At 36.7% G+C, this 12,014-nt stretch overlaps 1 protein-coding gene across 3 annotated transcripts; it reads left to right on the forward strand.

The window, feature by feature from the left end:
- The first annotated feature begins 3,492 nt into the window (after window positions 1–3,492).
- LOC131325066 (MATH domain and coiled-coil domain-containing protein At3g58270-like) lies at window positions 3,493–8,042 on the forward strand. 3 transcript variants are annotated; one of them, XM_058357120.1, is made up of 6 exons: window positions 3,521–3,658; window positions 4,983–5,049; window positions 5,984–6,119; window positions 6,216–6,373; window positions 7,025–7,276; window positions 7,316–8,042. In XM_058357120.1, exons 2-6 carry the CDS (start codon window positions 4,998–5,000, stop codon window positions 7,828–7,830), a joined length of 1,113 nt encoding a protein of 370 aa, XP_058213103.1. In that variant the 5' UTR covers window positions 3,521–3,658; window positions 4,983–4,997; the 3' UTR covers window positions 7,831–8,042. The 3 variants fall into 3 exon arrangements, with proteins under 3 accessions (XP_058213101.1, XP_058213103.1, XP_058213102.1); XM_058357118.1 differs by having other exon boundaries at window positions 3,493–3,658; window positions 7,025–8,042; XM_058357119.1 differs by having other exon boundaries at window positions 3,546–3,658; window positions 5,987–6,119; window positions 7,025–8,042.
- The last annotated feature ends 3,972 nt before the right edge of the window (window positions 8,043–12,014 follow it).

Consider the following 12,014-nt stretch of genomic DNA (forward strand, 5'->3'; position numbering starts at 1 on the left):
TCCAATCGGATTGTACGACACTTTTGTTCTGTCTTCGGTACCTAGCGTTCGAGTTACCAGGGCAACATAATATCGTGAGCGATGACGCTCAGTAGCTAAAACCCACCCGAAACCCATAACTTACAAACAAGGGCACGCACAATACAATTAAAGTAAGAATAATTAAAGTAGCAAGCGATCAATTTCAATTACTAGCCTTTAACTTAGTGAAATCTAGAATCTCAACCCTTGAGAAACATCCTCCCATGTTAACCACTTGGACTATGGCCACTCGTGATACCGTTCCCCCTTGTTTGCCCTAACCGGGAGCCCTAATGAAACAGCCTAAGTTATTTACTTAGTCAGAGTCGTCGGCCGCCTTGCAAGGATGAATTCCCCAGGGAACTAACTGTAACCACTGGGCCCACAAGGAACTAACCGTAACCTTGGGAGTATATAGACCATAACCTGGTACTATAATACATATCACCCTTTTCTCCTATTCAAAAAGAGCGATCACGCAATGCCATATCCTAAGGTTTCAAATCGACAAACAACTGCCATACCCTGGCTTCATTTCTCTTCTCCCAAATTGGACTCTATGGATAACCTCCAACAGATCCGGATTTACTGGATAACCTCCAAGAATCTCATTTAAACATCATTCATCTGGCTAACCGCCAATCACATCATCTTCTATCTTCCGATTTCCTTTAACTTAAAAATCATCTATGTGATCTTCTATCTACGTACACCAATCCCCAGTGAACCTAATGTCCGTTCTAAGTTCTCGTGCAACAGGGTGGATAACAATCAATCATGATAAATCACGAAATGGAAATCATGTCGTTACCAAATAAAGTTTATTTAACACATGAAGCATGTAACAATAAGAGGCATAATAATCATGGTACAACTCGTAAATATATCTAGGTACCGATTAACCCAACTTAGTTCATCCAACTTCAAGTTTTCTGATTAACCCAATATAAACTTTCCAAATAAATTATACCACCTGTAGATCAATATCCAAGTTCACGTTTTACCCGGGAGCTGCAACATAATCACCATATTCAATCATAATGCTAGTCAAACTTAAGCTATTAATATTTCCCATATCATGTTTAGCCCAGTCAACTTCTTTTTCAAGTTTGAGTAGCTTAATCAAATATCACTTTTGCACTTGTCTAATCTATAACAAAATGAGCACATTAATAACATTATATACTTAGGGAGGTAGGTTTCAACTAACTTTTCTCCCGAAGAGCAAGCAGTAGTTTGAAGAAAATAAACGGAGTGAATCGGCGGTTCGGTAGTGACTCGGTTGCGACGGCGTGGACCGATTTTGTAGGTTGTTATGGAGCTAAAATGGGGCGGTGTTTGGGTTGTTTCGGAGCTGGAATGGAACTGGTTTTGGGGCTCATTCACCGAGCTGTTTTGGAGCAAAATCAAGCTATTTTTGGAGAGAAAACAGAGTTGTGTTTGAGGTGCAATGGAGCCAGAAAAACAAAAGCTGAAATGGGTTGGTTTGGTGCTGATTGAGTGGTGATGATCAAAATGGGAAACAAACGGAGTTGATGTTAAGGAATTTCCATGGTCTCTCTCTCCACTCGCTCTCTCTCTCTCTCTCTCTTTGCCGAGTGGTGTGTATATAGCCTGGGAACAAGGAAAGGAAATGGAGAAGGGGGATATAAAAGAACTGTGCTACTGGTACAGACAAAAAATTTGTACCGGTGGGTACAAACCCTTTTTTTGTCCCATTTTGGATTTCAGAAAAATGATCGGAGTCGCTCATTTTGTTTAAAATATTTTGCTTATGGTCCCTACAAAAAATAAGCTTAATCCGGTATTGGTAAGAGTATTTACGAAACATCCAAACTTTGCTCTACTGAATTCTAGAGCAAAGTTTGGATGTTTCATAAATACTCTTAATGATACCGGATTAATCTTATTTTTTGTAGGGACCATAAGCAAAGTATTTTAAACAAAATGAGCGACTCCGATTATATTTTTTGAGACCCAAAATGAGACCAAAAAGGGATTTGTACCCACTTGTACAGATTTTTTGTCTGTACCAGTAGACTTTCTGGATATAAAATTAGGTTTTGGATTTTTGCATGGTGGATAATAGCCTATGGTTATTGTTGTGCTGTCTCGTTGGGAGGAAAAAGGGGGGGAATTTAAGGGATGGTTTCCCTCTCTCGGCCGAAACAGATTTGGGCGAAGGGTTTGGTGGAACAACACATGCACACATTAGTAAAATCACTCATTGGGTACGCGCGCACACGATCAATTATGGAATAAAATTTAGTGTGACGACATAAATAATTTTTTGAACAAAAATAATATTTTTGTTTTGAAAATAATAATAATTATTATTATTAAAAAATACCGGATCTTTACCATTTTAACGTTATATAGTAGCTTTTTTTTGCTAAAATGAATTTGTAAAAACGGTTACTTCGGCGGAGAATAGTTTTTTTAGTTGAAGTTGCATAAAAATTTACCTTTGGACTACTATATCACACGAGAGATTAAGTGGATTCGCTATGCTCTTAATTGAAAATGAGTATATGGATAAGCTAAAGCTGGATTACTTAGTTGAAGATTTTACTTTAAGAAAATCAAGGAGAAGTTGCTTTCTTCGAATTGGATCGTGGTAATCATACATCAATATATCTCGAGTTACATTTTGATTTTTTAATTAATGTGATTCAAGTTAAAAGCACAATGTAATGTTGATTTTTTTTTACTTGTATATCATTCTATTTTTTATGACTTAATAATATATGGGCAACCCAAATATCTGAGCCGACACTGTGGATGGTGCATACCATGATTTTCCACACCCACCTCTTGAGTAGATTGATGGGTCCAACACCGAAACTGATTTCATATGAATTTTTGTGTTACTTTTGGTTAGACCACTACGCATGCTCTTAGCAATTACCAAATTTTGATCATTGGATAACCAAAACTAGCAACATATTGTCATTAACCAAATTTAGTGGACCCTATATTTTCTCAGTCAAGTACATTTATCATTACACAAACATTCTCTCCTTTCCATTTTCTCTCTCCCTCTCTCTCAACAATGTTTTCACAAAAATAAATTTTAAATATTATTTTTATTCAGAAAATAAATAAATAAAAACTGTTTTTTCCAAAAACTGTTTTTTTTATAACTTTTGTTTTTTTAAATATTTTTTAGAAAAACTGTACTCTTTTTAAAAAGCTTTTTTTTTTTTTTGAAAAGCTATTCAAATTATTATCATAATTTTTAGTTTTTGAGTTTTGTTGTTTGAAAAATGTGATGGGCAAGTTTTGATTATTCAATTTTAATTAGGAAATTGACTTTGAAAATCCACTTTTAACTACTGGCACTCAACTTTTTGTATTTTTTATTTGAAATTACAATAATAAATTAATAGTAACATTTAAAATGGATGAACACTAACAAAAATAAATGATAATTTCGCGAGAAAGACAAAAAGTGGAGTGCGGCTAAACGTGGAATGCGAAAATTACTTTTGATTACTGTATTACATTGTGGATGCTCTTGAGGGTTTTAGGGCTCGATTGAGAGAGAGAGAGAGAGGCGTTGAAGGAGCAGAAGACGAAGGCGACACGATACAGAGAGAGTTTCCCCACCTGCGATCGTATCCGGCGACTCTCCGGTGTAAGATAATCGTATACTTAAAGCACAGGTCGAAAATACCTGCGTTTTTTTCCCTTATTCAACATGATTTCCCCCTCTATTTTATCGGATCTGATTCTAGGGTTTCAGTATTCACTGTCATTGGAGTTTATTATTATTAGTCAAACAAGGAACCAACTGAAAATATTTCTGGAGTTGTTTGACTGTTTGTTCAATTTTTTGGTCAGTTACCTTGACCTCGTTCGCTTTAATATTTCAACATGTTATGGATTTTTTTGGATGTTAACAAGGACTGCAGGTTTCAGATATCTTCTCTATTAGTATTTTAGTTATTCGGTGATGTACACAAGTCTACAGTAAAAAATATACTATATATATATATATATATATATATATATATATATATATGTATATGTGTGTGTGTGTGTGTGTGTGTATATCTTGTAAGGGATCCCTTAGCTTAGCTTATGTGCGGACCTCATAGATCCCGATCGAATTTGATGATCCGAACCGTTCAATGTATCAGAACATGATTAAGGATTCCCGCACGGAAATCAACAAAAAATATGACCGGGCTTCATCCGAGCAATTTTTATTGAACGGTTCAAGAAAAAACTGCTTAGATCAAGCACTTTCTGCTCATATTTTTTGCTGATTTCTGGTGGGACCATTAAAATTACATCACGTTCTGAGCACATTGAACGGTTCGGATTATCGAAATTTGATCGGGAAAGGGAGGTCTGCACTTAAGGACTTAAGGTCCTTACAAGAAGTTTTCTGTATATACACATACATACATACTTTCATAAAAGTCTAGAGCTGCGAATACAATTTTTATTTTGTAAAAAATAAGTTTGTATGCATAAAACAAAACCACAAGTTTATAGAGTATTTTTAAAAGTTTACTAATGTACAAGTTATAAAATTTGCATTATTTACATGTAAAAGTTAATACGTATTCAAAATATACTTAAGATTATACGTGAAATACTTTTGAGATATGTACATATGTCGGGTTTTAGAGTCTAATCAGCCTAGTATTGTGAGGTTCAGATTCGGCCATTTACTAATAGAGAGACTCAGGTTAGGTTCGTTTAGTACGCTAGTTGACTTCAAGAGCAATTCGATTCATTTGCAGCCGTACCTCTATCTGTATCTGTATTGTATCTATACGAGCTCTGTGCAATTTTGATTTTCGAGTTTGTTTACTTGTTGGACTCTGAATTGGTCTGAGGACTCTGAACTAATTTCGACGTTGTATTGATTTTAGGGCTTCTATTAGTAAGTAGTGCTCAATTTGTTAGATCCAATCTCTTTTTGACTTCAAATTTTTGTTTTTTTGCAGCAAAAGGATGATGAGATGCTAGTGCCGCATTCGGATTTGGCCCCAAACGGTCCTAAACCCATGGAAGGTATTGCCTCTATCTTTTCTTTTTTGCTTTGTAAAGTTTTCTTAAGTTTAGGTTTTTTCTTTTTCTCTATTGACTTAATTCACTGTGGACTTTGATCCTGTTGTGCTCGATGTAGTTAACCTGGAGAGAAAGGAATTGATATTTCGATCGGGAGTATAGGCATTTTGTTCAAGATAAAGAGTTCTTTGCTCTTCAAAAAAGATTAAGAGTTCTTTTTTCAGCTGTGTGTAGTTGGGTCATGGGTGTGCAACTCTACAATGGATCAATTCTTTGACATGCTGATATTTTTGGAGTGTGTCCTTTTGTTGTTTGGTCTTTTCCTTATGTTCCTCGCTCTCTTTTGTAAATGGGTGGTATCCATGATGCCTGGTCAATGAAATTTACTATTTACTTATCAAAGAAAATTTATTTCACTCCAAGTTGTATTAAGTTCTATGTTTCTCTAGTTATCGGTAATCCATTGGTTTAGGGAGATTAGTTTCCCGCTCCCTCTGTTGATATGGACTTCCTTTTCTCCTTATTTTATAACACTATTACTACGTTTCCCTTTCATTTTAGTGACTCCTAATTCTTTGACATGCTGATATTTTTGGAGTTCCGAGTGGTGTATAGGTCCTTTTGTTGTTTGGTCTTTTCTTATTGTTCATCGCCCTCTTTTGTAAATGGGTGGTATCCATGATGCCTGGTCAATGAATTTACTATTTACTTATCAAAGAAAAATTATTTCACCCAAGTTGTATTAAGATCTATGTTTCTCTTGTTATCTGTAATCAATTGGTTTAGGCCAATTAGTTTCCCGCTCCCTCTGTTGATATGGACTTCTTTTTCTCCTTATTTTATAATGCTATTACAAAGTTTCCCTTTCATTTAGTGCCTCCTAATTCAACTTTCCATACGATTGTGCTGTTCCAATCGTGTTCAATCATGCTTGCAGAAGCTGCTAATGCAGTGGATACGCATTCGGTTGATGATCTGCCATCGGCACGGTTCACATGGACAATCGAAAATTTTATGAGGTTGAATACTGAGAAGCTGTACTCTCAAATTTTCCTTGTTGGAGGATATAAATGGTAAGTTACTTTGTCTATATGTTAACCGTAACTTGATCTTGACCGTTATTCGTTAACCTTAAAAGATTCTATGATCTGTTGTAATGCTTGAGCCAGGAGGGTGCTCGTGTTCCCAAAAGGGAAAAAAGTGGAACATTTTTCGATGTATCTAGACGTTGCAGATTCGGCTACTTTGCCATATGGGTGGAGTAGACACGCTCAATTCAGCTTAGCTGTGATCGATCAACGTACTAACAAGTTCACAGTTAGGAAAGGTATGCTTTTAATGGTGTTTATGTGCTAGCTAATCACTATCATAGTTAAACGACTTGCAAATTAGATAATACTCCCTCCGTTCCTAATTGTTAGTCCACTATTCCATTTTGGGATGTACCAAAATGTAGGTCCTTTTCTAAAAGTGGAAATAGAAATTTGATGATTTTCCAAAAGTGTCCCTCATGAGTGAGTGGAAGGGTTGTAAAGAAGGTAGAATATACGGGTAATAATGGAATTGATGTTATCAAATTTGAATTTAGGCGCAATTATTACATGGCCCCTTAAAAGTTGGAATCCCCAAGAGGGACCAACAATTAGGAACATAGGAGTAATTATCTTTATGTCTTCTGGATATGTAACAACTAACGAGTGATGACTACGTAGAGTTGCATAGACTGTACACCGAACCTGTACACTGGCCTCTTTTCCCTTTTTGTCTTATACAAAGTTCTGACTAGTGAGTGGCAATTTGTACATTGTGTTTATTGATTGTAGTCTATGACACCAAACCACCACCCCCTCCCCCCCCCGGCCGCTAGCCTCTTTTTCCTTTTTGTCCTATAATGTTCTAGCTAGCGAATAGCAATTTTATTGGTGACGATGTTTCCCTGCTGCCTTTGGTGCTAATTTTGATGCCTTCCAATCTACAGACACAGAACACAAGTTCGGTGCAGGAGTCAGTGATTGGGGTTTCACTTATATCTTGCCTCTAGTGGAACTGAATGATCCCGTACGAGGTTTTCTGGTGAATGATACTGTCGTACTTGAAGCCGTTGTTACCATCCTCAATTCCCATGACTCAAGAATGGAGACTGGTTTTGAACCAAAAAATAAAAAAGGGAAAAAGGAGACTGGTGACAATGGCTCGGGAAATGTAGAAGCTGACATTGCTGGTACGACTTGTCCTGAAAGTACGCTAAGTGACGCAACAGCTACTGCAGGCAAAGTCAGGTTTTTGTCATACTGGGTTTCTTCAGAGGCACTCCTGTTACTTGAAAAGATCCACAGCCTTCACGAGGGCACTTATGTCAAATTCTCAATGAAAGGTCAGGCTCTGCCAACTGTGCTACTTGAGTCGTTTGCTGCGTTGATTGCGTCGATGTCATCCACTAAGGTGAATGAATTGAATGAGGAAGCGTTGCAACTGGCTGCCAATTCTACGGAGGACTTTGAGCAAGTAGGGTTGGACTTGAGGTGGCTGAAGCAGAGGCTAGAGGAAGCAAAGGTGGTGAAAAAGCACTCGGAGTCGATCAACACTGTTGAGTCTTGTACGAGTGCTTTGGAAGTGGCTCGAGCCACTGTTGACTCTTGTACGAGTGCTTTGGAAGTGGCTCGTGCCAAGGTTCGTGAACTCGAAGATGGGCTTGCCAGAGCCAAGTTAGAAGGAGAGGTGATGTCCAGGGAACTGCCCAAATCCTTGGGAGTGAATGATTCTGTACTTAAGGATATTGTGTAGATAGCAGTTATGAAGGAGCTTCAGTATTAACAGACATGATGACAGTACTCCGGAGATCGAAACTTATGTTATTAATATATTACGGTGTGGGTGTCTTCACAAATTGAAACGTTTGGCCGATTGTGGGTTGAGTGTGAATGCTTAAGCTAAGTCCTGCATATGACTTTTGGGTTTTTTCTTGTTTTGTCTTTATTCAATTTTTTTTCGTAATTTGTAAGTTTTGCATTTAACTTTTGTGGATTGTTGATTTTATATCGTCAAGATGAATCGGAAAAGTAGAATATGGAGTATGACTTTTACTAAAAAAAATATTGAAATATCCAAGATAAAGCTCAATAATTCAAAAAAAATACTTAATAGTTAAACTTTTGGTCAGAATTGGTTACAGAAAAGTAGGACTTCTAACAACCAATTTCTTCTAACAACCAATTTTCCGTGCATTTTTAATTTTTAATTTTTTTTTATCCCTTGGTGAAAAGTAGGAGTCAAAAACAGACAAAACGAAACTTCTCGCTCAATAAAATTTCAACAGCTTTCTCCAATAGTGTTTTGATCCCTAAATCAAAAGTAGGAACTGTCTCAAACAGATTGGAGACAGAAAAAGAAAAGGTTGCAGCACGTTTCTTGGCAAGGGTAGGAAGAGCACTCTTCCTTCGCTAAATAAGTCAAGTGATTTTTTTTTTATTCAAATTTTTTCGTATTTATTAGTTTTTCGTCAATTTTTTTTGGAGATTATTGCATCGTCATGACGAGAGAAATTTAAAAAGTTAAAAATTATGATCAAAATCAATTTTTTTTAATAAAGAAGAAAATAAGCCAATAAGCCAATTTTTTCGTCTTTATTATAATTTTTTTTTTGATTTCGATCATAATTTTTTACTTTTTGGATTCTTCTAGTCATGATGATGCAATAATCCTCAAAAAATTGACTAAAAACTAACAAATACGAATAAAATTTGAATAAAAACAAAAAAATAAGTCACTGGCTTATTTAGCCGAACGGGGTTTGAGGTTTTGTTCAATTACGTCATGCTGTCTAAAATTTTCAAATTGGTGACAGATTATGCTGAGTTGGACTAATGGCTCCGTCAAATGTCAATCCCCATCTCCAAAAAAAAAACCATTGCTTTCATTCCCCGACACCCTTTGCGACGGTGCCACCCCCTTCCGCCACCTACTCTCCCTCTAACTCGCCACCTGCTCCCACGACCTCCAACTCTCCATTATCGCCCTCAAATCCCTCTTTGCTCCGACAATCTCCAACTCTCCATCACAGCCCTCAAATCCCTCTCCACCCTCATTGTTCTCCAATTCCTCAATTGCCTTGCCATAACCCATGTCTGATCCCACCCGACCTTGCCTCCAACCTCTGCTCCTTCACCACTGTCAATAGGGTTGGCAATGGGACGGGTAGGGGGTGGATACCACTATCTCCGTCTCCGATACCCGGATCCAAATCCATCCCCATCCCCTCCCCAATCCCTACTGGGGAATTATTTTTACCCTCCATCCCCTCTCTAAACGGGGAACGGGAATCCCTGTAGGGAATCGGGGATCCAACTGGAACCACAGGCAAAATCGATATTCTTAATCCGGTATCCCTCCTGCAATAAGACGCCAAGAACAAACAACACACGCAAAGCTCTTTAAAGCTTCGTTTCTTAGTCTCTCAACACGACGCTATTTCATGAGTTTCCGACGTGAACAATATTTATCAGACGTGAGCAATATTTATCTGACTAGAACTATCGATTTGAGCTCTTTTTTCTACTAATCTTTTATCCGTGGTAAGTGAATTCAATTACTTCTATGTTAATTGACAGTGAGATTTAGTTTCTTTCTTTCTTCCTCACTTATGTATATACAGTACTCCTATATAATTTTCATTTATGTATATAACTTATTTATTATATATATATATACACACACACACACACATACACAAACGGGGCGGGGACAGACTCATACTCATCCCCTACCCATTCCTCAATTTTTAAAAAAAATTATCTCCATTCCCTACCAGATCCTCGAAAAATTTCCGAATTCCCAATCCATTTGGGGCGGGATGGGGCGGCCGGGATTGCCATCCCAAACTGTCAACAGCCTTCAGTAGCTTCGTTGGACTACAACAATCGACGTGGCAATCCATTGGTGGGGTTGAGAGGAAAGGAGGAGGAAGGTGGGCTAGTCATGAGGGATGAGATTAGGGAATTGGAGAAACCTTGTGTCTAATGCTGCTTGCATTTCGCCTATATACCCTATCGTTTCGTCAACAAAGCTTGCAAAGAGGAAGAGGAAGAAAATAGGGTTGTCATCAGTCCAACTCAACATATATAATCCGTTACCAATTTGAATTTGCCAGATTTGGACGGGAGTATAATGGAATAAAACCTCAATAGTTTAGGTGTCTAATTGAAGTTTATAGGGAAAATGACGGTTAATGACGTGTTTGGATAATTAATATCTGTCAATGACATTTTCAGTATTAACAAATGTTCTTAGTTTGTCATTGACGGATATTATTGTATTAATTATCAAAATACGTCCTGATCCGTCAATTTCCCAAGTTTATTACTACTATACTACTACTAAATTTAGGTGTCTTTTAGATATTGAGGTCAAAATTCAGGAATATTTAAAAAAAATTCCATGTCAGTATCAAGAAGACAATTATACCCTTGTCTTTCTTTACTTCATGCAACAATTCTGAAAATCCTAACCACGCCCCTATGTCTTTATATTGTCATTACTACTGGTTTAACTTGAAGTGCTATGCAAGGTTAAACAAACTTGTAAAGAGAAGCAAACTAAAGCGTATAGGGATATATTTCACTAGCTTGCTCTTCTACCTCAGAAAGGGATATTCCAAAAATATTAAAATGAGCCTCAATTGACTTTGTAATAATAACTTTCATAAGTTTAACTAGAGCGTCAGACCATTAACTATAGGCTTATATGTTCATATCTATCAATCAATGAATCTTAACACTCGATTAAGTTAGAAAATTTTGTTTAAACAGAATGAAAATGGAAGTATGTTGAGTTAGAAGTGGAGTTTACGATGTTTTAGCGTTGATCCTCTGGCCTACGACGGGAACGAGCATGCATAGTGCATGGTGTAGACCATGGTTTTCTCCACCCACCTTCTTGACCGGTAGATTGATGGGTCCAGCACCGAAGCTGATTTCATATGAATTTTTGTGTCACTTTTGTTTTGTAGCTTTAGTTGTATATTGCTTTTGTTCTAGTTGTAATTTTTATTTTATTTTAATATCATTGGGATGATGTTTACCGCCATATAAAAATTTTCAATTTTATAAACATCAAGGATCTCGTTATGTTCTCAAGCATAACAAGAATACAACTACTTGATTCAATTTAATTGAGGGAGAGAGGTTTAGGAGAGTAGAATGAACACCACCCCACAATTCTTTTTGTTTGAGAATACCCAATTTAATTCGTTATGTTTTGTTGTACAGGTACGTGGCTCGCGAGATCCCACTCAATTTTTATGAACTTTTCTAGTAGAGCGAGGAACCCCGGAAAAAATTTGTAACCAATGGTTAAATGAAAACTAGGAGGTGTACCTGGAGAGAGATATTTTTGACGGAATAATTAATGAGACCGTCATAAAACACTTCAAAATATAAAACCCGATAGGGTCAACTGTGACAATAAAGAAGAAAAAAAATTTGAAGCAATGAATTTTTAGATTTCTATATCGACACTTTTGGAAGCATATATTATAATTTATAATTTATTTTGCATGGCAATGAACGTTTAAGTCCAGCTATATATGATTGCATTTGGATTGTAGTAATTTCTTCCAAAAAAAATAGTTTATGAATATTAAGTGCCCACTAAATAGAATTTCTGAATCGGGGTGAAATTGTAAATATATCATATGATTGAAACTCCATTTATTAATTTAGATTTTCAAGATCACGTACATGTGCAATTTTTTTGCAGTAGTAACATAAAATAAAATAGGGTTTTCCATAAAATAGAATAGCCCGGTGACTAAGCTACAAACGAATCGAGTTAGAGCTCTTTCATGGCTTGGCTCGATACGTTTAATAATCGGATAGAATTTGAGTTGTAGACTTTAAATAGCACAAAAGCCGAACTCAACAGTCTAACGCTTAACTCAGCTCTAAAAAATTGGCTCGTCTATTGGGGCTTGT

Source organism: Rhododendron vialii, chromosome 5a (assembly GCF_030253575.1).
Source record: "Rhododendron vialii isolate Sample 1 chromosome 5a, ASM3025357v1".
Lineage (NCBI taxonomy): Eukaryota > Viridiplantae > Streptophyta > Magnoliopsida > Ericales > Ericaceae > Rhododendron > Rhododendron vialii.